The sequence below is a fragment of the Lepidothrix coronata genome, unplaced genomic scaffold (assembly GCF_001604755.1).
Source record: "Lepidothrix coronata isolate B3197 unplaced genomic scaffold, Lepidothrix_coronata-1.0 Scaffold27, whole genome shotgun sequence".
Lineage (NCBI taxonomy): Eukaryota > Metazoa > Chordata > Aves > Passeriformes > Pipridae > Lepidothrix > Lepidothrix coronata.
In genome coordinates, this window is record NW_016690207.1 from 1,273,398 (window position 1) to 1,300,821 (window position 27,424).

The following is a 27,424-nucleotide window of genomic DNA, read 5'->3' on the forward strand; positions in this document are numbered from 1 at the left end:
AGCCTCTTTACACCTTGGAAACACACATAGAGCCCGAAAGGCAAACACAGCTGGACACAGAGCTGCTGCCTTGTCCTCAACACCTGGCAAAGCCGTGACTCTCCACCATGTTCTACCTGAGCGGGTACGCTGCGAGCAGGCAGGTAAAATCCCAAGGTGAGAGGGAGACCTAAGGCTGATGAGAGGAAGGCACAGCCAGCCTCACACCTGGCACGGGATATTCTCCGGCAGGTCCCAGACACGCTCTAACAGGTGGCCTGGCTCGGCAGCCACAGCACTTCACGCTGGCATCTCTCCCACACACGTTCCACCTCACTCCACCTCAGAACCACAGTCCGGCTGCACACGGCCAGGGATTCTCTGGGCTTGTCTTTAAACCACCCACAGGGACTGAAAATCCCAGCGGGACCCAACAGCACCGTGGAGCACCGCGGGCTTGCCAAAATGGGTGCTGCATCCTGATCCACACACGGCTTTTCCCGAGAGGCTGCTCTTTCACACTGCTTATTCACATCCACACAAACCACCTGTCACTTTCCCTCCCACAGAAATATCCCTGCAAGATCCGAGTTCCACCACATGGACTCCAAAATCCGTGTCTTTGGAAGCATTAATTACACACCCTGAGAGACACGCTCTTCCCTTCCTCCAGACGCCTTCCCGGGATAAGGCGCTTGGCTGTTTACGCGCGGTGTTACTACAATATCGAACAACGGGAGCCAGAGCGCTGCCAAGGAGGGATCCCCCCGCTCCCCGGCCTCCCCCCCCGGCTCCCCGGGATCCCCCCGCTCTGCAGAGCCCAGCCAGCCTGGGGAGCACCGGGTGTGAACCAGTTCTACCCACGGTGGTCTCGGGTGGGGTCCACCGGGGCATCCTCCCCAGTACCGGGGAGGGGGGGCTGGTAACCAGGCAACGGTGGGATAAGGGGAAACCGCGGTACCCGCCGTTGCCATGGCAGCCGCCGGGGCCGGGATGCGGGCGGGTCGGGGCGCGGGGCGATGCCCCCGGGGCAGCGGGGCGGGGTCCCGGCCGCCTCCCCGGCAGGAGCGGGGTGAGGCGCCGTACCGCACTCCGGCACCGGGACACGGGACCCCCGAGCGGGCACGGCCGAGCCCAGCGCTGCCAGGGGGACCCCGAGTACCCAGACCGACCGACAGACCACCCACCCACCCACCCACCTCTCTCCCTCCTCCCCCCCCTCCCTCCCCAGCGGCCCCTCGAAGCCCCCCGACGGCCGGACCCACCTGCGCTGGCCGTGCGGGGCCGTGCGGAGCCGGGCTGGCCCCGCGGCTCCGGGCGGTGCCGGGGGAGCGGAGCGGAGCGCGGAGCGGGGCTGCCGCACAAAGGGGAGCGGGCGGGCGGGGCGGGGGCGGCGCCTGCGGGGCGGGGGGCGCGGGCAGCGGCGGGGGGCGCGGCCAGCACGGCCCGGCCCTCGGCGGCTCCCAGATCCCCCCAGAGGAGGGCACGGGGATGCTCTGGGGGGATGGAGCATCTCCGCTGTGAACACTGGCTCGGAGAAGAGGAGGCTCCGGGGAGACCTCAGAGCCCCTTTCAGTGCCTAAATGGGCTCCGAGAGGGCTGGAGAGGGACTCTGGATAAGGGCAAGGAGTGACGGGACAAGGGGGAATGGCTTCCCACTGCCAGGGCAGGGTTAGATTAGATATTAGGAAGAAATTCTTCCCTGTGAGGGTGGGGAGGCCCTGGCACAGGTTGCCCAGAGAAGCTGTGGCTGCCCCAGCCCTGGAAGTGTCCAAGGCCAGGTTGGAGCAACCTGGGCTGGTGGAAGGTGTCCCTGCCCATGGCAGTGGGGTTGGAATGAGATGAGCTTTAAGATCCCTTCCAACCCAACACATTCTGTGATTCTGTGGTTCTGCAAAAGTCACGGTGTGTGCGGGGTGAAAGGCTTACCTGGCTTTGGAACATCCCTGCACACCTTGGAGAGCAGGGGTGGACTCTGCCCCGTGCTCTGCACCTGCCGTGGAGGGAGCAGGGAAAGCAGTGAGCAAGGAACAGATGCTGGAGCTCCTCTGGGGCCAACAGAAAGCACACACAGATGAACTGGTAAACACGGCACAGAAGCTTTTGTGTCTTGCTGCCTCCTGAGGACGGGAAGGCAGAGCTGGGAGAGGGGCTGCCACGCTGCCAGGCCAGGTGGCCCAGTTCACAGGGCTTCAGTCATATCACTCACCCAGATCTTGGGGACCACCCAGGCCAGGGTGGGCAGCGGGGGCACTTCCAGCCCGGCCTGGCTCAGTTGTGGCAGCACCTGGTTTGGTTTCAGGCACTCTCAGGACCTGCTGCCTGCACTGGCTCCCCCAGATCCACCAGCATTTGACAGCTGCAGAAAGACAGACCCTTTGGGTCTTACCCAGAGCCGGTCAGGAACCAGTACACACTTCAGGTAGCAGCAGCAAAATGCTGCCTGACAGGAGAAGGGCTGGACAAACCACTGCTGTGAATGCCCTGTCACAGAGTTTTGTGGCAAGCGACCAGTTTATTCCCATCAGACAGCTGGGAATGTGGGGAGGAGCAAGACTGGGAGGGAGATACGTGTTTAATATAGGATGTGAAATGGGAACAGGGTGCTGGGGGCACTGCCAGGAGCCGTGGGCACCTCTCCCTTCCAGGCCAGACTGGCACACCCACGTCTGCCCGGCCCTGGAGAGCCATTTCTTCTCGACAAAACACCTCAGCAATGCTGTCACCACTGAGCTGGCTCATCCCATAATAACTCAAATGCATCTGAGATAGAAATCAGGCAGTGACGGCACACAGACTATTCTACAGCCATTTCCCAGGTTCCAGTAAAACATAAAAAAGAAAATAAACCAGCACTGGCATTTCAAGGCAATTATTCGAAGGGTCAGGAGATAGACCAACACTGAGGAGCTGGACAACATCAAGTCTCTTTAATGCATGAGGATAACATGATAAGGCTGTCAGTTACCCTGCAGAGAGGGAAGCTGGGATCAAGCTGTTATAATCGAGTTTTGGGCTTCTCTGACCTCATCCGCCTCTCAGCTGTCATAACCCACAGCACACAGTAACACACTCAGGTGTGACCATGCCCTGGGGACTGCAGGAAGCATAGGGGGGTCTCTGCAGAGCCCTAAACATCAGACCCCCCGTGCAGCAGCAGCCAGGACACAGGACTGGATGCAGCTGGGTGTGCTCTGTGCTCTCCATCCCTTGTTCCTTATTTAAAATTTCCAAGGCAGTGCCCAAAGTGATTAGAATCGAAAAAATTGGCAGTAGAGATTTTTTTTCCCTTCTACAAACTCAGGTAAAATAGAGAGCCCCATGGTGAGGGTGGGAAGGGAAGGGTCTCCTGTGCTGCTCCCATCAGAAAAGCAGCTCCATCAGTCACTAATGGCAAACATCTTCTCCCCAGGGCCCTGCTGCTGGGGACACTGTACTGAGGTCCAGCTTCTTTTCTGGGCAAATTGGGCCAAAAGTAATGTGGAGACCAGGCAGGAGATGCTGATTTATGCTAACGAAGGGGCTGGGCTGATCTCCTCAGCTATTGGAGTTAACAGGAGCACTGCCAGTGGCTTCAACAGGGCACGATTTCATCTGAGCCCGTGTCCCTTACCCTGGAGCAGGCGGCTCCTCCCTGTGTGCTTGGAGCAGGGACAGAGCCACTTGCTCTCCAGAGCTTTCACCTCCTATTTTAAGGTCTCTCCCTGTAATGCCAAGCTTGTAAACTGCCTGTTGGGTGCCAATGCAGCCCCCAGACTGCTCAGGGACGTGGCAGAACCAAGCGCTGACAAAAGCTCTGTGTAGCCATAAGGCTGTGTGTACCCCAATAACAACATTTTCCATCAGGCCCCAGTCATTCCCAGTGCCTTGAATCTCTCCAGGAGAGAGGATCAAGCAGTGGCTGCACTGAAGCTCCTGCATTCCCCAGTTGAGCACAGCCAGAGCTGGTATTGCACAAGACGAAGTCCAGCGACTCCGTGCCAAGTGATGATGTTACTGACCATGGAAGGGAACCAAACCAGAGGAAAAACATTTTTGTAGAGAAACATCATCACTGAAACCCTATAAACAAATCTGTTTTGACACAGCAGAACAAAGAGCTATAAAAGGAGAGATTGGGAAAACCACCACTAATGGCCTTTAATTCACGTGGTGCCCAGCAGACTGTATTTTTCTAAGTCATATCCCCTGGGGACACTGGCCTATGATTTCCAAAGCACAGAGAAACATGGGAACAGCCCAGCCAGACCAACATAAAATGGGGAAGGCACATGGGGCCCCCACTCTTACTAAAGATCAGCTGTTTCTCTTCATGGAAAAATCTATTGCTGTGACCACTGCACTTGCAGGGTGGTCTTGGTAACATGTCCAGCCTCTGCACGCAGGGAGCAAGAATCCCCCATTCCTCCCTGGAATTCAGCAGGTTTGCCCAGGCCCTTTTCACGTATTATAAAGTGCAAACAGTCCCCTGGGCTCTGCACACCCTGTTCTTCATGGGCGGCTCCTGCATCTGTGGGAGGTTTCTGGGCTGCTGCTCTGGAGAGGGATTTGAGGTCAGGCTGACTCAGTGCTTCCCAAAAGGCAGCGACTGGCTTTGTTACAGTTCAGGTCCGGAGCAGCCGCCCTGCACTGCTCCAAATCCACGAGAGAGACAACACAAGGGTTTCACTCACCCCTCCCCACCAGCAGGCAGGTGGCAGCCGAGTCCCAGGTGGTTTCTGCACACCTAGAGCCACACTGGACCTGCTATCCAGAACTTCAAACACAAACTCTCTGCCTGCCCAAAACCTTTTCCATGGAAAGCAGCCAGTGTTGGGAACCCGGGGGATGCTCCCAGGAGGTGAAGGTCTCAAGACACCCCTTTTCTCCCAGCCACAAGCAGTAACCCAGGGGGTGAAGGGCAGGAAGGGCCACTCCATCACACATACCCACAGGAATGGTGACAGCCAGGGACTCACCCTTTCCTCTCCAGCCCGTTCAGAAGAGCCATCTGCAAGTGGAACACTACTAAAACATTCATTAGAAGAGTGCAGGGTGGCCAGGCAATCCAGGACCCTTCTGCGGCTGAACACGTGGCTGGGGAGAGGAGCAGCCTGCCCTGCTCACCATGGGGATCTCCCACGGTGCCTCGTGTGCCCCCAGCATCCACAAAGAGATGCAGGCACTTGTTTCCTTGAGGGAAAGGTGTCTCTACTCCAGTGTGGCCAGGGAGGTGAGGCTGGCTGGGCCATCCCTGCATGCTGGGAGCCAGAGGCAGCAATCCAGCACGGCCACTGAGCTCACAGCAGGGGAATCCAGGGCTGGCTCACGCTGGGTGCTGCCCGGGAAGGTGGCTGCTCTGCATCACACTCCAGCTTGGCCTTTGGCTGCTGCTGCTGGCTTTGGTCACACCTCCTGCAGCCACCCCCGGAGCTCAGACCTGCCCCACTCTGCTCCCAAGTCCTCCCCAGAGCAGGGTGGGGACCGAGGCTGGCTGCGGTCCTGAGGGGAGCTCTGGCTCAGACCAGATCCACGGCAAGGAAAAATAAACAAACAGGTATTTCTCTCACAGGGCAGAACATTAGACACTTCCTAAATCTATCCACAAACACGAGAGCACCGGCCGCTCCTCCCGGAGGGTGGAATAACTGCACCTCGGGGCTCCCCTTCGTGGGGAAGCCGTAGGTGTGGGCAGTGTGGGCACAGCTGCCCCATCCCGCACCCCAAGGTGGCACAGCTGTGATCTGGCACGAGGAGTGTTCCCTCAACGTGGGCACCCCACTGCCACTGCAGGCACCTCGCCCGCCGAGGGTGCCACAGTCCTGCCAGGAAGCACTCGTGACACCCCGTCCAGACAGGTCTATTTACAGGAGAACCACAGACACGGGGTGAGGAGGTGCCCCCAGCCAGCACAGTCAGCTGCCAGCATGGGCTGTGTCCCCCTGGGGCTGGCTGGGTGCTGTGCCCAGCTGCCACCAGGTCACCCCCTGGCACAAGGAGAGGGCAGAGTCACTTCACAGGCGCCGTGTTTTCAGAGTTCGGGGGCAGCGACAGGTCCCTGGCTGCATGGACAGTCCAGAGAGGTGTGGGATGGGCTGGTAGCATTGTGCCCTGGCAGCAGCCCGGGGCAGTGGCCTGTGCCAGCTGGAGAGGTACAGCCCAGGCAAGTGTCCATCCCGGTTTTAGTCATTCTCGCTCTGCAAAGGAGAGAGGGGAGAGCAAGGGTGAGGTGCCAGAGGCTGGGCTGGGGGGGTACAGCCCCTCTCTGTGCACCAGGGCCTTCCTGCCCAAGCACAGCCCTGCCACCTCACCTCCATTTTGCTGTATATCCAGCTGAGGAGCTTTGTCACCCGGGTGTAAACTCCAGGCTTGTTCTTCTGGCCACATCCTGTTCCCCAGCTTGTCACCCCGGCCACGTACCAGCGGCCATTGTCCTCGCAGACCAGGGGCCCTCCGCTGTCACCCTGGCTCAGAGGGGCAGAGCAGTGAGGAGGGGAGACAGCAGGTGCCCCTCTGTGGGTACCCAAAAGCGGGCAGCCCTCTCCTGGTGTGCCACGTGCCCCCAGCTCACCTGGCAGGCGTCTTTGCCTCCCTGCAGGTACCCAGCACACATCATCCTGGGGGTCAGGTAGCCCTCGTACACCTTGTCGCTGTTGCAGATCTTGTAGTCGATGAGCTTCACCTCGGCCTCCCGCAGCTTTGGGGACGTGTTATCTGCAAGGCAGGAAGAGCTGTGGGGCAGGGGGGGCCTCGGCCCCCCACGGCCCCCGGGCCTCTCTGCAGCAGCGAGGGAGGAAGCTCGTGTTTCTCACGGGTCTTATTTCTGCAAAGCCTCACGGCTGGGGAGGGCAACCCCTGAGAGTTATCCCTGTGGAACAGTCCTGGAGCACCACAGCAGAGCTGTGCCCATGGGCAGGAGGTGCCTGTGGGAAGCCAGTGTCCTCCCTCACCTTCATTCTCCCTGGTCTTCCCAAAGCCCGTGATGAAGCAGGACCTGCCGGTCTGGAATCGCTGGCCATACGTGGGGAGGCAGGCTGGGCGAACATGGGCTGGAGGGAGACATGATGAAAGCCAGGCGAGGAGGGAAGGATGAGTCACCCAGGAGCAAAATAGCCACTGTAGTCACAAGCCCTGCAGCCAGGGAGGAGCATGGGGGGCAGGAAAGGGCCCCTCTCTGCCCACCCCAGAAGGGTCTTGCTGGCCCCATATGGGGCACAGTGCTGGTGGCACACCTGAGCTCGTGGCTGCGTGTGCCAGCCCCTTCCTGGCCATGGGACAGGCCAGGGAAAGCAAGGTGGCCACAGCAGAGTTGGATGCTCCAGCTGGCAGCAGCCTCACACACCCCAGGGTGTGGTTCCAAGGGGGCCCGAGCTCCCTCTCACTCCTGCCCATCCTCAGTCTCTCCCTGTCCCCCCAAACACCACCCCCAGCCAGGTCCAGGTAAGCTGGGAGGCCTCACCTGAGAGTGTCAGTGGCCTGGAGAGCTTCATGAGGGCGATGTCGTAGTCGTCGTGGTCGTCGCTGTAGTTGGAGTTGATGATGACCTGGGACACAGGGATGCCCTCCATGGGCTGCTTCAGGTCCGACACCCCCCCGTACACCTTCCAGTCGTCCAGGATCTTCATGCTGTTCCTGGCAGGGCGAGATGGGGCAGGAAGGGGTGAGGCAGGGGCGTGTGGGGCTGGGCTGAGCGGGGCTGGCAGCAGCACTCACATGAAGAAGCAGTGGGCTGCCGTGAGCACCCACTGCGCGTCGATGATGGTGCCGCCGCAGATGTGGATGGGCCCGTACTGCACGCTGACCTGCCACGGCCACTTGTTCACAGAGGTCTCCTTTCCCCCGATGATCCGGCCAGAAATCCTCTGCCCACAGGCTGGAGAGGGGAGAGCAGGGCTGAGAGGAGGGCTGGGAGGGAAGGTGGGCTTGGAAGGGAGACACACACACAACATCCCCACCACCCGCAGGCACCACTCGTAGGGGCAGTGGGGACCAGGGAATGCAATCTTCATAGTTTTCTATTACCCAGTTTGCTGGAAAACACCCCATTTGCCCAACCCTGTGCAGAGAAGAGAGGAAAGCACTCCCAAGCCCGTGCAAAAGCTCCCTGCCTGCCCTTGGCCGTGTGCCAGCCAGCCCCTTACTTGTGCATCGGAGGGAGACGTACTTTCCCGTGAGACACTGTGAGCTGCAGGAGAGAGGAGGGAGACACGGCCTCAGCCCCATTCCTGTGGCACCAGGGCAGGGGCAGGGCAGGAGGCGACACTGCCTAGTACCTGTTGAGGCTCTGCTGGATGGTCTCTCGCTCATCAGTCACCGTGAGGCTCTTGCCAGAGACGCGCAGGGGGATGTATTCGGTCTGAGATGCACTGGGAGGGAAGAGGAGAGGCAGTGAGGGTCCCCGTGGCCCGGCACTGACCATCTGGTCCCTGTCTTACAAGCAGCGCTGGCCATGCCACCTTCCAGCAGAAAAACAAAATGCTGGCAGAAAGAGCACAGTGCCCAGGGGGCTGGCAGTGCCCCAACGCCCCAGCAGAACCACCCATGCTCAGGAATTACTTCTGAAACCCCAGCTGCCGGCAGGTCTTCCTGGAGAAGGACTCGTCCCAGGCGCTGCTGCACACTGGCAGCCACTGGCTCTCGGTGCTGGAGTAGACGTGGAGCAAGGACTCCTCGGATGTGAAGCGCACTGTGGGATGGAGCAGGGGAATCAGGGGCATGCCCAGCACCCCGGGGCTCCCCTCGCTCCCACTGCCCCAGCTCCCAGTGCCTCACCACAGCCCAGCTCGTCGCTGCGCTGGGAGCAGTCGACGATGCCGTCGCAGCGCACGGCGCTGTCCTTGCAGCTCTCGGCCGGCTCCTTGTACACGATGCCCGTCTGCGACCGCCAGAACATAACTGGAAGCAAGAAAATGCCGTGGTGAGGCCAGGGCTGGCTGTGGGTGAGGGGGCTGTGACCCACCTGCATGGGCATCTGAAGATACGCCAGGCACAGGGGTGCTCCCAAACACCAGGTGTGAGTGTGAGCTGAGCTCGAGTCAAGTGCGAGAAGCTGCTGGACACAGGGCTGTGGAAGGACTGGCCACCCTGAGCACCCCCCTGTGCTGCCCAGCTGCTGCAAGTCCCTCTCTCTTCACCCACAGAAACATGCATTCTGCCTGCGAGTGCTTCAAGCCCACCAGCTGGAGAACGGCAGCTGGATGTTACCGGGATTAAAGGGATTCCCTGCTGTCTGTGTGTTCCACCTGCGGACCACAATTTGTTTGGCAGATCCTGCCCAGGGGAGGGAGACTGTGGGTGCTGCTGGAGGGGCCCTGCTGCCCACCAAAGCGAGCCCAGCAGAAGGAAAGAACATTGCAGCCCCAAGCTCCCGAAATATCGCTGTCAGCCGAGGCAGCAGATCTCCTTTCCCAGGCTCCTGTCTCTCCACCAGATGTCAGGAACACTCAGGGAATGGCAAAAGCACATTGCTGCCTCTGGGTCCAGGGCTTTCCCTCTGGCACTTCCCAGCATAGGTATCCCCAGGCCCTGCTGACCCCCAGCCCCTCTGAGGTCCCCTCTAGGAGCCCCGAGCCACCCTGGGCTGGGGCCCCACTCACACAGCAGGATGAGGGCGATGAGCAGCACGATGAGGACGGAGACGCAGAAGATGAGCACAAGCCGCCGCTGGCTCATGCAGGGAGCTCTGAACATGGAGGATCCTGGCAGCAGGGTGGAGGCAGGGTCAGGGGGAGCAGCTGCCTCCCCAGGACACCCACACCCTGCTACCCACCAGGCTTCCCAGAGGACCCCCGAGGTGTGGGAGTGCAGAGCCATGCACACCCCGCACTGTCCCATCATCACAGTCCTCTCCCTTGCCCCCAGCACCCCTCACACCCCCCAGGGAAAAACCAGCCTGTGGCCAAGGCTTGTGCCAGCAGCAGGCACAGGCACCCATCCCTGCCTCCCTCCATCCCTCCCCACTCCAGGTGGGACCGGGGCCAGGGTGGCCAGAGACCAGCCTGGCCCCCATCCTTACGTGTGCTCTCACAGGCCGTGCAGGGCGTGGGGGCCGGGCTGCCCTCGGGGCTGTAGGGTTTGAAGCTGATGCCGAGGACGCTCTCCTGGAGCTGCGGGGGTCGGGCGCCGAAGATGCTGCTGACCGTGGAGGCATGGAGGCTGGAGGGGACACTGCCCGGTGATGCAGTGGTCTGGGAGCAGAGGAGACTGTCACTGGCAGTGACTGATGCCCACTAGAGAGTCCCCCAGCTGCCACCCTGCCAGCTGTGAAGGCAAGGGCGATGCAGAGCTGAGCCTCCCAGCACCGCACCAAGTCCCCTGGCACTTCCAGCTGGGGCTGCTGGTGGCTATTCCACGGATCTCATGCAGAGTCACCACTCCGGTGCCCCCCTCTGAGCCATATCCCATCCAGGATGACCCAAAACCTCGTTGTCAAGGAGCTTTTCCCTCCAGATGGATGAATTCCCCAGACCCATCGCTGTGATCGGAGCAATCAGACGGGTATTTGGCACCGGGTCAGTCACGTCGTGGCTCAGTTCCACGGGGCTAGTGCCCCAATTTATGCATCTATCCTTAATTAGCCATTTGAAAAATACAGTGTAATTTCCAGCTGTTATTTAGTAATACTTAATAATCGGTGTTTTCCAAGCCCTGAAACGTCCTGTACCCTGGAATGCTGCTCTGCAGTTGTGTCACTCCTAATCCATGAATTCACAGAAGAATATGTGTCTGCTTCCTTTCCTCAAGATGCACCCTTCCAAGTGTTCCATCAGCTGCAGAAGCCACAGCCTCTCATTTTCCTTCAGAGAGGACCAAAATAAATGCTGTTTCCTCTGCCTTTTGTGAAATCTCTGTAGGACGGACAGGGCTTGGAGAAACCTGGTCTACTGGGAGGTGTCCCTGCCCCTGGCAAGGAGTTGGAACTGGACGAGCTTCAGGTCCCTTCCAACCCAAACCATTACAGGATTCTATAATGCCACTGATGTCCCACAGAAGGGACACTCAGGAGAAGTGGAGCTGATCCCCAGGGATCACTTACCAGCTAGAGGTGGGCTCCAACACATCCCTCTGGAAGCCTGGAGTTTTGGCCCTGCAGTTGCTAGAGAAGATCACCTTTCCCCAGGACCAGAAAACATCCCTTTCCCTGACAAGCCAGCAAGCAGCACCCGGGCTGGATCACAGCTCTGGGATGGGCAGAGGATGGGATATGGGCAGAGCAGGGGCAGTGGTGGGAGCCATCATTGCCCTTCCAGCTGGGTTTTCTCTCCCCTCGAGTTTCCTGCCACATGGGAACCAGGAGCCCTGATGGGCAGGTGGGGAGGCTGCTCAGGCTCACGCTCTGTAAATACGGCTGTGCCCTTTCCTGCAATGCGGTGGTGTAACTTCCTGGGCATTATCCCTGAGTCACACCCCCGGCGTGGCCACGCGCCATCGGCACACCAGGGACATACACACCCCTCCTGGACTGTGCCTGGGGAGCTTGGCACCCGCAGGGCCGGCGGGCACAGCACCCCGGGCTCCGGGGAGGCTGCCTGGCCACCCGCCCTGGCCAGCAGCGGGGTGTGCAGGGCCACCCCCCGGCACCGACCTCCTCCCGCCGCCCGCGGGGCCCTTGGCACGGGCTGCACTAACATCTCCCAGCCGTGGGGAGCCACGGCCCCACTCGTGTCGGGCTCCCTGGGCTCCTGGGTGTGAGCAGGAGCAGAGGCACTTTCTGTTTCACAGCACCAGCCCACTCTCACCCCTTCCCGAGAGCAAGCCTGGATCTGCTCAGCCTGCAGGCTGAGGTTTCCCTACACCTGGATTTCCCAGCAGCCATGTGGACAATCCCAGGATGGCCGTGCTTCAGCCTTGCTTTCTCCCAAAGGCGCTGGGGAGCCGAGGAGAGCCCCTCAGTGTGCTCTGCTGGGAGCTGGGAGGGCTGGGGAGTGCCCCACGCTGCCCTTCCCTAATGAGCCTGAGCAGTCACACAGACGGGATTCAGGTTCTCACACACCCACACACGGTGGGGCATCCCCGGGTACCCTCAGTGCCCATTGTCAGACAGCAAACACAGCCAGAGCTGTGGCAGGTCCTGAACTGCTGATTTGCAGAAACAAAGCAATGTGTGGATGCCAGGAATCCTTCCTGGGAAAATAATTTCTTCTGTCTACGTATAAATGAAGTTTTTTTTAAATACCCTTTCACAATGGCATTTGTGTGCTACCTCCACACTGCCCGATATTTCACGTCTCGCCCTGCAGCAAGCATAACCCTTCACTTGTCAGACCAGCAGAATTACAATCCTCCAAAGGACAAACCTCTCCATCACACTAGAAAACACAGTCCAGCTTCCCCAGGGAGCCAATGATGCTACAACACTTCCACCTTCAGCGTGCAAATATATCAAATTAACACTGAAGTATGGCATAGGTCAAACTGCTCTGAACACTCCTCAGCAGGAAGCACATGCCCTTTTACATTCAGGTGAACATTTAGCTACTTATTGCCTCAAAAGTCCAAAGTCCAGATAATTTTGTAGGCCTATCAGAGAAGCTAACAAAGCTTTTGCCACGGGCTCCAGGTCACCAGCAAACCTATTGTAAGGCCACTGTAGCAGAGAGAAAATAGCAGTGGTTTTACAAAGATGTTTCTGTTAAGAAGAGCGCAAAACCCCGGTGAGGGAGTGACAGCTCCTGCCCACAAAACCTTTACTCATCCTTTGCTGGCTTTTGAGTAAAAGTCAGAGGCAGAGCCGAGCCCGTATCGCACGAGCGGCTGCGGTTTGAGGCCTTTCCCCAACGCCCTCTCTGCAAACGTTCCACCACCAGCCCTGAGGGTGGTACGTGCCAAAGGCAGCTGTGGGGAGGGGGAGCACAGCCAGCCTCTGTTTGTGGCAGGGATGGATTTCAGAGAACAGTGGGGAGGGATTTTGGGGACACACACGGGGATACCTGGCCAGCTCTACTCACGTCACGCTGGGGGATGAGCGGACAGTGCCTGTCTGCAGCATGAGCCCTTTGCTAAACGTGTCAGGAGTGCAAACACCATATCACTCCTTCTCTCTGCTCTGAGGCTCTGAGAAGAGCCGGGCAAAGCACCTGAACCACAGACAGCAGCGCTGAGATGCCCATCCCCTCTGCACCATGAGCTGCCACGTGCACTGACCTGCAGCTCAGCTCCCTGCTGCAGAGGGAAGGCCCCCAGATCCATGGCAGCAGGGGACAATCACCAGGGGAAAGGTGATCCGGGCTGGGCTGGAGGCTCAGGATCCGTGGGCAATGGGGAGGGAAGCAGGGAAAGCAGCCAGCAGTCACCCGCAGTTTCGGAGTGGGAGGGAGAGCGGAAGCCGGGTAACACCTGGGTGTTGTAACCGGACCAGGTCCCGGCCGTGCCTCGGAGGAGCACAAGGACATGGGCTCAGAATCTGGAGCTGCCTCAGTAGCTGATCATCCCCCCAGCTGAGCTCAGCTGCCCACGCTCACCATCGCTCCCAGGTGCCCACAGACCCGTGTCCAGGCTGGGAACCGGCTCCTTCACCTGCCTGTGAGCACCAATTGTCTGCGCAGAGCAGCTCAGCCAGCACACAACAGAGACATTGTCCTCGCCAGGGACAAAGCCCTACCCAGCCTGTGAGAGCCCTGATCCCCCCTGGTGACACAGTCCTGCCTGAGTGTCACAGCTGAGCAGAGCCTCCCTGGGAAGGGACAGACCCCAGCCCCAGAACGGGGCAGGGGCTGCCAGAGGACGCTGCCGAGGCCCCGATGCTGTAAAGGGGCAGCACACGGGGAAGTGAAATCCCAAAGCACGCCAGGGCCATTTTGCAAGTGCAGGTGACAAGCCATGTCAATTGAGTCAGCCTGATGCGGCCAGGGACAGGTTGCCCTGTGCCAGTGTGAGCAGCCCTTTGGGTAGAGACCCGAAAATGTTCCAGGGGGTGAGTAATGGCTGCTCACCCCATTCCATGGATGGGCAAACCGAGGCACGGAAAGGCGAAGTGACTTTCCCGCAGCTGCAGAGCCAAGGTGGCTTCTGGGACTCCTGGTGGCCCATTTAATCCAAGTGACAAAGCCAAGGTGGCCCAGTGGGGATGTCCAGTATTGGGCAACTGTCTCTATACGCGAGCATCCCAGTTCACGCCCTGCTATCACCAAGACACAGTGATGCCACCTGCTTTGGGGCCACCCAGAGCCGGGACCACTCTGCAGAGCAGTGCTGGGGTCAGGCTGCTCCATGGACCCAGCCAGCATCTGGCACGAGCCCACTCTGCCCCTGCTCCTGGCTGGCACCCCCATGCCAAGGGGTAGGAAGAGAATGGTGTTACAGCTGGCCCTGCCTCCCCTCGAGCCCCAGCCACCCCATCACCGCCAGCTTTGCACGTCCCAGACGTCGCTGGCACAGCCGGCAGCGCTCGGCACGGTAATTACCCACGGCCTCGCCCGGTGCCCAGCCGGGATGGATGTTTTCCTCATGACAGGATGCTCAGCAAAGTCCCACATCCAAGGCTGAGCAGGTCCCAGTCAACCCAGCCCGAAAACTGCCCAGAGAGACGGTGAAGCAGAGCAGCAGGGCTGAGCCCACTGCTGCCAAAGTGCTGCTGGAAACTGCCGGAGGGCTCAGGAACTCAGTGTGGCTCCCACGGGTGCCAAGTGGCACCAGATCCCACTGACAGCACCAACTGGTCCCCCCAGTTCACAACTCCACTTCAACGTGGCACAGAAGGATGCGGGGGGCCCCAACACCTCCTCTGCCAGCACGGAGCTGACGCCAGGGACGCTGGTGACTGTCCCCCTCCCTCCACGTGCCCAAGAGTGCCGGAGGCAGCAGCCCCCCAGGCAGCTCATCCTGGCTCCTTCTCCCCACTGCCTGCTTCGAAGGCAACACCCTGGAGAGCAGGGAGGAGAGACTGGGCTCTCCACCAAACCCCAAGGAGAGCGGGTCCATCCAGCCCCGGAGCACCCCCGTCCCCCCCGCGGGGTCGGAGCCGGGGAGCTGCCCGTGCCTTACCGGAGGGGTTTTGCCGTCCATGGGCCGCTGCGGGCTGGGCTGGGCTCACAGCTCCGGCACGGCCATCCCGCGCAGCGCGGGGCCGAGCACAGCCGGGGGACGGGGACGGGGCAGGAGCTGTTTGGAGAGCGGCTCGTACGTCAGTGCCAGCGCGGAGGGAAACCAGTCGGACCTGCCGCCCGGCTCCACCACTGCCTGTTTCCCAACTGCTCCGGGCACAACATGCAAAACACCTGCCCCTGTGCCGGCCGCCCCGGCAGTGGGAGCGGGAGCCTGCCCGTGGCCAGAGGGGCGGGAGTCTGGGAGCAGGTGAGATATCCCCTGGCCCCAGGGGACGGTGGCATCCTGATCTCCCTGATTCTTTGCTGCTCTCCTGGCTGCCTGCCCACCCAATTCCCCCCTTCTTTACTCTGTGCCCACCACACATTCACCCACAACCTCTCCAGTCCAGCCAAGGGCTAAGCGTGCCAGCTGAGGATGGGAGAGGAGGGGATGCACAGCCATGCCCAACCCCAGGAAAACCTCTCTGGTGTGACCCAGAAGTCAAGAATTCCCTGTTCCGAGGGAAACAAAATGCAGTTTCCCTCTAGTTTCTCTAGAGGCCTTTTCACTCCTTTACTAATGAAGTGATCCTTTTGCCAGCAGCCAGCAGCACCCTCCTGCCTGCCCTTCAAGCACAAGCTGGGGATGCTTTGCTTAACCAAGAACTCAGGTGGAAACAGAAATAACCAGATTAAAGAAAAAGGCCCAGCTGCTCTCTGATATCCAGACCCACGACCCTCACTGCCACACATTTCTCCTGGCATTATTCATAGAGTAAGTCCCTTATTCATCCAGCTCCCCACCCACACCTGCTTGTTGGAAGGGCAGGAGACAAGCAGGGACATCCAAGCTTGGAGAAACCCTGCTGCAAAGCCCCTTCATTTTGAGGCTGCAAAGCCTGTGCTGGATCCCACTGTCTCCTCCTGTTCTGGGAATCCCATCTTCCATGGGGGGTTTCTGAGCCAGCCCTCACTCCACAGCACACTCCTCTGCAGTTTTCACAGGCAGAAGTGGGTTTGGGGGTTTTTTGTTTGCTCTTTGTGGTTCCTCCGTGCCTCTGCAGGCTGAGCCTGCTGGGTAGTGGGGCTGGCCAAGCACTGAGCTGCATCCCCAGCCAGCCCTGAGCCAGCCAGCCATGTCCACAGAAGCTGCCACATCCTCTTCAAAAGGGATTTTCAGAAAGCAGCTCCAGGTGACAACTCCAGGAATCATTCACTACTTGCCGGTGTTTCTACAGAAAACAAGTCACAGAGAACAGTGTGTCCGGCCTGACCCCAGCAGCCTGATGGTAAATGTCAGCGAGCACAACACCTCCCAGGTGAAATCCTCACCCTTGCCTGCTGGTAACTGCTGCTGTGAGCCCTGCAGCACCCTCCTGCCCTCCCAGCTAGCACAGAGGTGATAATAGCACCCACAGCCAGAGCCGGCTCCACCAGCCCAGGAGAGCCCGGCGGCTCCTCCGCGTTCCGCTCCAACCTCCAGGCACGAGGGAACTGGGGAGGGAAGAGGATCACTCTGCTCCTGTCCTGCGGCAGGGCTGTGCAGACCCAGCCCTCCGGCTCCAGCCCTGCACTGAACAGTGCAGCATCCCTGCCTGACCCCTCTGTCACCCTGGGAAAACTTCCCGAGGGACACCGGCTAGGGAAACACAGACCCAGCTGTCCCTGCCCTGGGTTTCTCTGCAGTGTGTCCACCAGGAGATATTTCAGGGTCAGCCACATCACCCGCAGGTCACACTGCCCACCGTGCAGCAGCTCAGCTGCCAGTCCGAGTCCCCCAGGGTGCCTGTGCCACTCACCATCCCAGCCTTCTGCAGAACTCTCATTTCTCCTCAGCCTGTTTCATTTTCCCTTAAATCGCCAACCCCTTCTCCCAAGCCTCTGAACCGCCTCACCCGCAGGACCAGCCCCATGGTGTCTTTTCCACGAAGCTCCCTCTTCCCTCGTTTTTGGTTCTGTTGCTTTTAATTGTCATTATTTTACACAAAACACAAGCTGTGGCTTTGTGTGGGATGGGCTGTGCTTCATCTCAGGACTCTAAGTTCAGTGGCTGCCAGATCTGACTCAGGAGCTGATAGCAGAGTCATAGGACAGACCTGCCAAAGACTGGGGAATAAACCCAGGGCAGGAAGGCATCTGCTGCTGGTGCTCTGACCAGGCTGCAAGTTTGTGGAAGCCCTTGGCCTTTAGCAGGAAGGACGAGTCAGGGAAAACAGCAGAAATCTTCCACTTAAGGCATTTAAGATGATTCTTCAAGGAGGAACCTGAGGTCCTGCACCTCTGTGCCCACCAAGCCAGGCCTGACATGATGCTCTCTGAGTCTGTCCCGAGCACTTTTGGTTCCTCTTACTCTTTTTTTCTGTGTCTTTTCCACTTATTCCCCACTGGGAAATTCCTCTTCTTGGGGTGAATCACTCCCCATCACATGAGGGCTCCAGGAAAACCCTCAAGCAAGCTCTCCTGTAATCCCACCTGCCAGAAGGCAAACAGAGGACTCACAGCCCCTGGAGGGAGGGGATAATTCAGGTCTCAGCATCACCAGATAGGCAGGACATCACCGTGGGGCCAGACCCCACAGCCACGTGAGTCATGGCCATACCTGGGGGGCTACCAGAGCCCTGGGGACAGCGACAGCCCCCTGCCACACTGGATTTGAGATGTGTGTAGGTGTTTGCAGGACACAGAATAACCCAGAAATTGTCACTCAGCCCCATACATGGGGAAAGAAATGGGAGGGTACAGGCCGAGCCCAAAGGAAGGGAAAGCCAGAACCCTCTCCTGGGGCTCCAGGGCTGGATGGAACCTGGCTGGATTTAGCAGCTGGCAGGACAGGACATGGTGCTGTGCTCTGTAAAATCCCTGTGACAGGTCACCCTCAGTGCTAACACTCACCTTTGCTGTGCTTTTAACATCTCATCTCGTAAGGAAGCAGCAAAGGCAGAGACATCGTGTACTTGTACTTGCCTTTCTCAGCACTGCACCGTTTTGCTCAGAAAAGCCCCCAAAATTCTTCCTTTAAGTCTGCAGTTGGAAATGCCCAGCCCAGGGCTGAGGTATTGTCTGGGGGTGAGTGGGTGGACAGCAAAAAAACAGAAAGTGGAAGTAGCTGCACAGCGACTTTCCTCCTGCTCTGCGAACGCCTCCGAGACGTCACTGAGCCAACCCCCGGGGAAAAACAGGCGCTCGGCACCCGCCGGGGCAGAGCTCGGCACCGCACTCACCCTGCTGCCACGGAGGATGCTGGGCTGCCATGGGCCCCTCTGCCCCTGCCCTGGCGCTGTGCCTGGCGCTGCTCCTCACCCCGCACACGCACGGTGAGTCTCTTGCCCGCACCGGTTCTCATCTCCCCGCTCATCTCCGCGGCTCCGGGATGGGGGAGGCAGGCAGGGAGCAGGTTGGAGCCACAGCTTGGACACCATCACTGGGTGCTCAGACGGGCGCTTTGGAGCGAGACACGGCCAGGGCTCCCTGCTTGCCACTTGCCTTTTGTTGCTGGTTGGGAGCCCAAAGGCTCTTGAGTCCCCAGCCTCGCTTGTCCCCAGCGCTGTGATCACAGGCAAGGTGCCACGGCCGCTGCTGGGCTCGGTGTTTGCCGGCAGACAGCAGCTGCCAGGGAAACCCACACGGGGGGTGGCAGATGTTATCGAGCCGAGGCTTTGCTGCCAGGTGACAGGACTGAAATCAGGCAGGAGGTGTGAAAACAGTCTGTTTCATCCAGGCAGCAGATGAGCAAAACAGGAAAGCGGAGCCCAAACACAGCTGCGAGAAAGCTGAGTCCGGACAGAGGCCCCGTGGCCAATGGCAGGGGCTTGGGGATGCAAATACAGCTCCTTTCTGGGGGCAGAAAAGCACGGGGAACCCCCTGGCTGGGCTGAGCTGGGCTCTGCCCAAAGAGAAAGGAAGGGGAAGATGGGGATGAGCAAACGCTGAAACTCAGACAAAGAAATCCGTGGAAATCCTTACACATTTCGAGTGGTCAGCACTAAACATGGGGTGACGCTCCAGGAGGCCTTCCCAAGGGCCCTGCCCAGCTCCCGTGGGCATCAGTGGGACGGGGGGCTGTGCAGCCTCACCCAACGCCCACCGTGGGTCCCGCAGGTGAGGGGCTGGCGAGCCCCCGGCGCGTGCGCTTCGCTGCCGAGACCACGTGGCACGTGCTGGAGTGGGAGCCGGGACACGGCCACCCCAGGGACGTCTGCTACGACGTGGAGTACAAAGTGTGAGTGCAGCCGTGGGGGCTGAGCCCTGCCTGCCATCTGACTCCAATGGCAAGGGACAGCTGAGTCCCTGCTGCCCGCACGGCTCTCACCCCCGGTGCTTCTCCCCGCAGCTACGGCACGAAAATCCCCTGGACGGCCATCCCAGAGTGCACCAAGTCCTCGAGGCAATCCTGCGACCTCACCTTCTACACCCTGGATCCCGACAAGCGCTACTACGCCCGGGTCAGGGCCGTGTCTGGGAACCACACGTCCTCGTGGCAAAGGACCAACTCCTTCTCCCCACAGGATGGTAGGTTGGGGTCTGCCTTCACCTCGGCCAGGGGTAGGACGCTCTGAGGATGGTGAGGTCAGGGTGCCAAACCACTTGGGAAGAACTGTGGGATGAATGAGAGCAGGGATAAATCCCTCCACACCTTCCTGGAGGGCAGGCAGGCTGCAGGATAGGATGGGACAAAGCGAGGATGGGTGGCACTGGCTGTGAGGGACAGTCACAGCTCAGTCCAGTGCTGCAAGCAGGACACAGCCCTAACGTGCTCTTCCGACTGACTTACCTCCAGCCAGCCTGCGCCTGTCGGGCCAGAGCCTCTCCGTGAGGGGCAACACCATCCATGTGCACCTGCAGCTGCTCTTCCAGACTGGGAAAGTCACTGTGAGGTACGAAGACATCCACGAGGACATGAGGCAGTACCGGGTGTACGTCAGGAGGACACAGGACAACAAGATGGTGAGATGAGTTGCTGCTCCCATGCTCTCCCCGTCTGTCCCACACGGTGCTGCTCAGGTGGAAAAAACACATTGTTAAAGCACGTTCTTCTGTAAAACTAAATGCTGAGCTTTCTCAGAGCCATGACACAGCAGAGAGGTTTCTCTGTGTGTTTTATTGCAGCAGCTTCCCCAGTTCTTGGGATTTTGGGGCTAAATGCTGTCAGCTGAGGAGGGGAGATGTCCCATTCCCAGGGGAGAGGGGAGGAGGGGGGAAGAAAGAGGGGGAACCAGCCCTGCTGCAGGACCTGGGGGCTCTCAGGTACCAGCCTGTGCTCTCCTTGTTGCAGTTTGAAGTGGTGGAGACCAGGGCAGAGTTCACCCTCAGCAACCTGCTCTGGGGCACTGAGTACTGCCTGAGCGTGGAGCCCAGCTTGACCAACCGGCACGTCGGCACCACGCGCACCGACGAGCAGTGTGTCACCACCGCCCAGAGACACAGTGAGTGGGGGGCCAGGGAAGGGAGGGATGCAGACCCTCCTCAGCCTCCTGGCCCTGGGGATGTGGCGGGGTCCACGCCAGGACAGCCTCTCTGTGCCCTTTGGACGCTGCCTGTCCCCCTCACCTGGACACGTCCTCTCTTGCAGGGGTTGTGGAGCTTCTCCCGAGCATCCTCAGCCCCTGCGTCATTGTGCTGTTGGGGATCCTGGGGGCTCTGCTGGTGCACACCTACATAAAGAAACCTGTGAGGACACCATCTGTCCTGGTAAGGCACCTTTTGTGGCTGGCATGGAGGGGCAGGCGCAGGCTTGGGGAGTGCTGGGAGAAGCCAGCAACAAAAGGGACAAAGCCCAGCTCACTCCCTTCTTTCTCTCCCTCTCAGAAGTCCTTCATGAAGCAGAGCTCACTCTGGGTGGAGCACGAGCCCCCATCCTTGGGCAGCCTGGACACAGACCCTATCCAACAGCTGTTCCTGTGCCAGAAGGAGCCCCAGCTGGACAGCAGCACTAGCACAGCCCAGGTGCCCCTGGAGCAGGGCTGGAAGCTCCCAGTGTGGCCTGAGGACCGGCTGTGCCTACTGGGACCCGTGGGAAGCCGAGACAACAGCGGCAGCAGCACCGACAGCGGCATCTGCCTGCACATCCCCTCCTCCTCCCCCGGACTGAGCTGCTCCGCCCGCCCTGAGCCCCAGGGCTACAGGCGACAGCTGCCCACTGGCGACGACAGCGGTGTGGGCTTGGAGAGCCCCTGCCCTGGTCCCACGTGCTCCTCCAGCAGCGGGAACAGCAGCCAAGGGGAGCCAGAGCTCTGCCCTGCCACCGGCCAGGAGGCCGTGGAGTTCCGCGGGTACCTGCAGCAGTGCAGGGGCACGGTGGAGCCAGGGCAGGACCCAGCCAAGGGAATGCCCCTCTCGGGCTGTGAAGGGCCTGGGCAGGGCACTGACCTCGTGCTGGATGTTGAGTGCTCCGAGCTGGCTGTGTCCAAAGGGTATTTGAAGCAGTCCTCTCCAGAGCATCCCCGTGGCCACGCGCAGGACCTCGCTCCATGGGGAGCCCCTTCCTTGGACTTTTCCAGCCAGGTGGGACCCCTAGCCCCCACTCTGCTGAGCTGGGGGGCTCCAAGTGCTCCCTTGGTCTCCAAAGCTTGCCCTGAGCTCCTGAAAGCTCCCTTCGACCTGAGCATCTTCAACACTGACGTCCTGGGGACGCTGCCCCTCACCTCCAGCCTCAGCACGGACTGGCTCACACTGCCAGTGAACCCCCTGAGCCTGCTCAGTGGGGACAGCAAGGACAGCCGCCTGTGAGCCGTGCCCAGGCCGGGGAGCAGGTGCTGCCAGCCCTGCACACTGACACAACTACCTCTTCTACCCGCTGCCCGTGGGGAGCAGCCACTCAATAAGCTACTGCCACCCCTGAATGTTAACACACCAAACCAAGTGGTGCCGGGCTGAGACACGTCCCTGAAGCACCTGCTCAGCTACTGCTGGGGCTGCTTTGGCCCCAGGACTGTGTGGACAGCCTCCAGTGTGTCCCTCCAGCTGGTCTCTGGTGTACACTAACGAGAGACAGGGATGGACTGCGCTGGAGAGGCTCGCCCAGCTCAAGGATACGCACCAGGATGTTTCCCAAGGATGATCCTGTCTTGTCTGCCCTCCTCAGCAGCCCAGCCTGAGGCACAGGGCCACCCTTGGGGCTGGGGCCAGCTGTGTGTTTCCACTTCCCCCTTTCTCTGGCCAGCACTGGGCTCCTCCAGCTGACATCCACAGCTCCGGTGACGTCCTCCGATGACATCCAGACCTTTCACAACACAGACACTGGGAGCAGAGGGCAGCCTGACATCAGCCACCCTACTGCTGGAGCACGGGGCTCCCTCCCTGGCTGACCTCATATGGAGGGAGTGAGGGACTTTCCTGACCCCACAGAGAGCCTTTTGCATCCAGCCCCTCTGGCAGAGCCCCGGGGTGCTGGCTGTCTCATGGGTTACGGGATACACGATGAGCCAGGCCAGCCCTGCTTAACACTATGGGCTGTGTTCTGCCCCTGCTGTATGCAGACATTATTTATTCTATTTAATTTGTAAATACAAAGGATGTGGTGTTATTTATCTGGGTTGTTTGTCTGTTCATCCTCTCCTAAGGTCAAGCTGCGCTTTCCATTTTCACGCACGGACATTCCCCAGCAGCAAAGGGCAACGTGCCTTTGCCTCACGTGGGGAAGAGCATTTCCAGCACATCACAGCTGCAAAAAGGAGAACCAAGGCAGATCACTGAGAGCTTCTCACACACCTGAGGACCAGGGCGGTTGTCCCAGGGCAGTGTTGTGGGATCAGTCACCAGAGGAGCAGCAGGGAAAAGGAGCTGAACTGCTCATCATGATTCCACAGGGATGGGATGGGACAGCAGGGAATACACAGGGATTCTGTGGGACAGCACCGGGGAAGGACAGGAGAACCTCAGGGCAGAGCAGAACAAATCAAACCCAGGGGTTGGGGAAACCAGGAAAGACTGAATGTGGCACTTAGTGCCATGGGCTTGTTGACATGGTGGTGTTTGGTCATAGGTTAGATTGATGACCTCAGAGGTCTTTTCCAACCTAATTGATTCTGTGATTCTGTGAATAGTTACTGTCAGAATGGAAACAGCAAGAGATGGAACAACTCACCGCGGGCTACACACCTGACTGCTGCCAGATTGCAGCAGGGAAGTTTTTCCAAGAGTCACGTAGTTTCCAAGAACCTTCACGGTGGGATAGTCCCATTAAAACTGCTGGTGGAAACCTTCCTCGGGGAATATGTTTTTCAGGTGAAAGCATGAGTCACTGCAGGCAGGAGAAGGGCACTGATCTTTGCCAGGTTGCCTTTCGTTACACCTGATGTTGCACTACTCACACGTGAGGTCAGTGCCTGCATCCCGCGGGGCCCGGCCGTGGAGGTCACTGGGCACCTCCTCCTGTCCCTCCACTGACCCCAACTCTTCTGCCTCCGTGTATTTTGGGGGCTGGAGCTTTTTGCTTTCTTTTTCTTTTTTTTTTTTCCAACTTCCTCTGGAAAACAGAGTCATCAAAACTAAGCTTGACCTTTTTTTTAGTTTTTCTTTCAAGCGCCGCTGACGTCAAAGCTCCGCGGGCGGATCCTGCGCCGGCAGTTCCTGCCCACCACCAAGGGCTCCAGCTGCCAGCACCCAGGGCGACAGGAGCAGCCAGAGCTCTCCTTTCAACCAAACCCAGGAGTTTGCCAGAAAGCTGCAGACCACAGGGCTTGGCTCTGGTAGCCAAGAGTGCTGATAGTCCCTCCGACCGCCTGGAAATCCCGCTCTGTCCTCACTGGTTTCCCTGCACACAGCCACGGGGAGTCACGAGTTTCTCTTCATTTTCCTTCTGAGGAAAGTTTGCATAGAAATGGTCCCTCTCTGTGGCCACAGCACCTTCCCCACGGCTGCTCTCATGCTCTGGGCACTTCCACAGCCACTTGCTCTGCTGAGACTGAAGGCAGTTGGTATGAAAAAATCAGGACAAACCTCACAGGGGCTTTCTGAGGTGTTTGCTTGCACTATTGGTGCAGGGGACAAACTCCCACATTGGTCCAGACACCGGAGCGAGGAGGGGGCCTGGAGCAGATTTCCCATTTCTTCACAGCATTTTCCACAGTTGCACAAACCCGGCCACCCAGTTCTGGGGCTTCTGGCTGTCCTCCTTAGCTGGTGCCCTGCACTCTCAGCCCCAGGTTTCCTGGGCATGCAGGTGGCTGGTCCTGAGGGCTGGAAGGTCTCTGAGCCGTGGGGAGGGTGCCTGTTTTCTCTGGGATGAGTGATGAGGGAGCCTGGGATGAGGCCGCATCCTCTTCCTCCATCCCAAGCGAGGGGAGGCTGTGCCAGTGCCAGCCCCGGGCACCTCCTGAGCTGCCCATGGCCAGAGAAGGACAGCAAGAGAGCTGTGGCTGGGGAGCAGATGGAGGAGCTGCCCAGGGAGAGTGTGAAGTCTCCCTCTCTGGAGACATTCAAAATCCTCCTGGATGCATTCCTGTGTCACTTTTTCCGGTGGCAGTTTGGACCAGGTGGTCCCCAGAGGTCCCTTCCAACCCCAGCTATTCTGTGAAGCTTTTTTTAAAAACAGAAACTGCTACATTACCATTTCAGTAGAAATCCAGCAGGTTCAGGGGCTGTTTTTTACAGAAGTGAAAATGGAGGAGTTCCCCCCAGCCGGTTTTGGTTGCTTTTTTGGCTGGTGCTGGGTGGTGGGTGAGAGGCAGCAAGAGGAAGCGGTGCAGGAGCACCCAGGCTCCAGCCCCAGCCCCCTTTGTCCCTCCCCACATGTTCCACCCCAGGCCAAGGACAGTAGGGAAGGAAATGCAAACCAAAGCCTGTCCAGGGGAAACGAAAACCGGAACCCAGGGAAAGCCCCTGTAGCCCCACAGCCACAGGATTTCTGCTGGGAAAACCTTGGGACTATCCCAGGGAAAGCTGCGATGCCCAGGGGCTACAAGGCAGCAGGGAGGCTTTGGGGCACAGCACTGTCATCCCCCTGGGCTCCTCAGAGGCACCCACGGGCTGTGCTGGGGGGACATGCATGGCTGGGGACCCCACACCCATCACAGGGTGATGTCCTACCTGCTCAGCAGCCCGGCTCCCTCCTCATGGCCCCCGGGTGTGGAAGGGCTTGTAGCCACTGCCCGTGGTGCTCAGAGAGCCACTGATGCTGAATGGGGGCACCAGCTCCACTGCCACTGACCCCAGCCCGCTGTGGGGAGAGCAGAGATGTCAGCAAGCTGCCCAGCCCCTGCCAGCCCGCAGGGTGGGCACTGTCCCCATGGAGACCCCCAGAACAGCCACCCTGGGGAGGCAGCGCCTGCAAACTGCAGAAGGTGGGGGATTCAGGACTGGTGAGGGTGTGTGACACCTCAGCACCGAGCACACTGAGCAGCCAGCCCACCCCACGTTCCCCCAGGGCAACACTCACTGTGTGTGGTAGAGGTTGAAGACGAAGTCAGGCCCTGGAGAGGCAGGAGGAAGAGGTGTCAGAGCCATGTGGTGCCATGAACCCACCTTTGCTTTGCTGTGAGTCTGTGGCAGCACGGGGACAGGCAGGACAGGCAGTGGGACAGCACCAGGACATCAGGGTGCATCGCCCTCCTCGCCTCTGCGTGTCCCCAGCTCGCCCCAGAGCCCCCGCACGGAGGTTTCCCAGGGGCCAGCAAAGGTCGGGGTGCTCCCCAGACCCTGCAGCCCTGACCTTTGAACCCTCCCTGCCCCAGCACCACCTGTCCCCTCTGCCCTGCCCTCACTCACGGTGCCAGCACCAGCCCCTCTGGTACCACCGGATGAAGGTGTAGCCCAAAACCACCAGGATCAGCAAGGCCAGCCCGATGCCCAGCACGGCCCCGACCACATTGATGGACTCTTCCCCTGCAAAGCAGAGGGAGAAGGGGCTCTGCAGACAAACACCTCTGGGAGGTTGGGGGTTCTGATCATCCCCTGAAGGGGACAGGATGGCTGGGATCTGACCTTCCACCCTGTGCTGTCCCTACAGTGGGGAAGGGTTACACACCACGAAGTTGTTGAGTGCTGTGGCACAGAGATTTTTTCCACCTCCAAAGCCCTGTGATGGAGACTTGGTCACACAGCCACCACCTCTGCTGTCCCCAGGCGAGCTGGCAGGAGGGATGGTGACTGGGGAGGGAGCTGGCCACCCTGACCACACTGTATCCCCACTTCTGGTCCCACTCACACCCTCGTGGGGTGAAGCACCTCGTCCAGCTGCCCCGGGAGCCATCCATCGCTGCAGCCAGCCCTGCACAGGCAGGCAGACCCATTTCTGGGCTGGCAGTTCCCTCTAGAGGATGCACTTGTCAGGGCGAGCAGCCTCGGGCTGCCAGCGCCGGGCTGGGACGGGGCACGGCAGGGGCTGTGCAGGGACATGGAAGGGGCTGTGCAGAGACATGGAAGGGGCTCTACACCACTCCATCCCTCCCGTCCATGTCACAGGGGCTGGCGAAGTCCAGCACCAGCCAATGCTCCCAGGATTGTTGAGGTGCCCAGCACAGCAGAGCTGCTGAGAATCCAATTCTCTGCTGACAGCTCTGGGGAAGCTGTGCCCAGGAGGGCACAGGGGGTTTGGGCACTGTCCCACAGCATGGCCAGCGCCTCAGTGCAGGGCACAGGGATGGATCCTGCGCCGTGCAGAGTCTGGAGTGAGGAGGCAGCGGAAAGGGATGACCTAACAGCAGCTAAATTTAGGCAGATGCCAGTGGAGTGAGCACATTTCCCCTGTGGTCACAGTGTTTGCATAGTGAGCAAGGTCCTGGGTCATCCTGCAACCAGCAGCACTTGCCCTACCTGATGGGATCCAGTCGGGAGCCGCAGAGCCTGTGAGCACCTGGGTTCCATGGCAGGGGAGCAGCAGCAACCCGCCCTTCCCTCCCCTCTCCCAGCCCTCCTGCCTGGAGAGGGTGACATGGGCAGCCAGTGCCTCCTGCTCCTGCTGGGGCAGGGGTGAGCTGGAGCCCTGGGACCCCAGGCCCCGGCAGGGGTGAGGTGAGGAGCTGCTGCAGCCGTGACTCATGTGCAGGAGCTGCAGGGCAGGAGGAACGAGCTGCAACAGCCTCCCTGAATCAGGTGGCTGCCGAAACTGCCCTGTCCCCACGCCCACTGCCAGTGGGAGGATGATGGCTTCGTGCCCAGGCCCTGCCCCGCGCCGAGTGTGGGAGGCATCCCTGCCCTGACACCCTCGGGAGCAGACATCCTCCTAGACATCCCCCCATCCCAGAGGGATGGCTCCAAGCAGCACTGCTCGAGGCAGAGCCACCACGGCACCTGAGCCTCAGCCCCAGCTCCCAGACAGCAGAGGGGAGGAAGGTCACCAAAACACTGCCCATGCCATGAACCATCCCACCTCTGCCCCCTGAGGGGAGACAAAGGCCCTCACTCACCTCTCTGGGGGTCCATCTCGGTGCTGAGTGCAGGAGCTGCTCACGGCTGTCCCGGGCTGGAGCTGCTGCAGCAGAGCCCTGTGTGTGCTGGAGCCTGGC

The 27,424-nt window shown here is 59.8% G+C and overlaps 2 protein-coding genes and 1 long non-coding RNA gene across 3 annotated transcripts; 1 reads left to right on the top strand and 2 right to left on the bottom strand.

Moving 5' to 3' along the window:
- Positions 1–5,189: 5,189 nt before the first annotated feature.
- Positions 5,190–15,049, bottom strand: TMPRSS13 (transmembrane protease, serine 13). The gene is made up of 13 exons (XM_017809596.1): positions 14,941–15,049; positions 9,974–10,145; positions 9,555–9,656; positions 8,731–8,853; positions 8,515–8,644; positions 8,232–8,324; positions 8,100–8,143; positions 7,672–7,831; positions 7,418–7,590; positions 6,909–7,007; positions 6,530–6,672; positions 6,270–6,422; positions 5,190–6,155 (listed from the first exon to the last, which is right to left on the bottom strand). Exons 1-13 carry the CDS (start codon positions 14,959–14,961, stop codon positions 6,141–6,143), a joined length of 1,428 nt encoding a protein of 475 aa, XP_017665085.1. The 5' UTR covers positions 14,962–15,049; the 3' UTR covers positions 5,190–6,140.
- Positions 15,050–18,186: 3,137 nt separating this feature from the next.
- Positions 18,187–22,036, top strand: IL10RA (interleukin 10 receptor subunit alpha). The gene is made up of 7 exons (XM_017809595.1): positions 18,187–18,295; positions 19,080–19,200; positions 19,312–19,490; positions 19,759–19,925; positions 20,254–20,404; positions 20,551–20,669; positions 20,787–22,036. Exons 1-7 carry the CDS (start codon positions 18,232–18,234, stop codon positions 21,705–21,707), a joined length of 1,722 nt encoding a protein of 573 aa, XP_017665084.1. The 5' UTR covers positions 18,187–18,231; the 3' UTR covers positions 21,708–22,036.
- LOC108494770 lies at positions 19,865–22,117 on the bottom strand. Its single transcript, XR_001873954.1, has 3 exons — positions 22,018–22,117; positions 20,529–20,632; positions 19,865–19,974 (listed from the first exon to the last, which is right to left on the bottom strand). It is a non-coding gene; the product is annotated as an uncharacterized LOC108494770 (long non-coding RNA).
- Between the last annotated feature and the right edge of the window lie 5,307 nt (positions 22,118–27,424).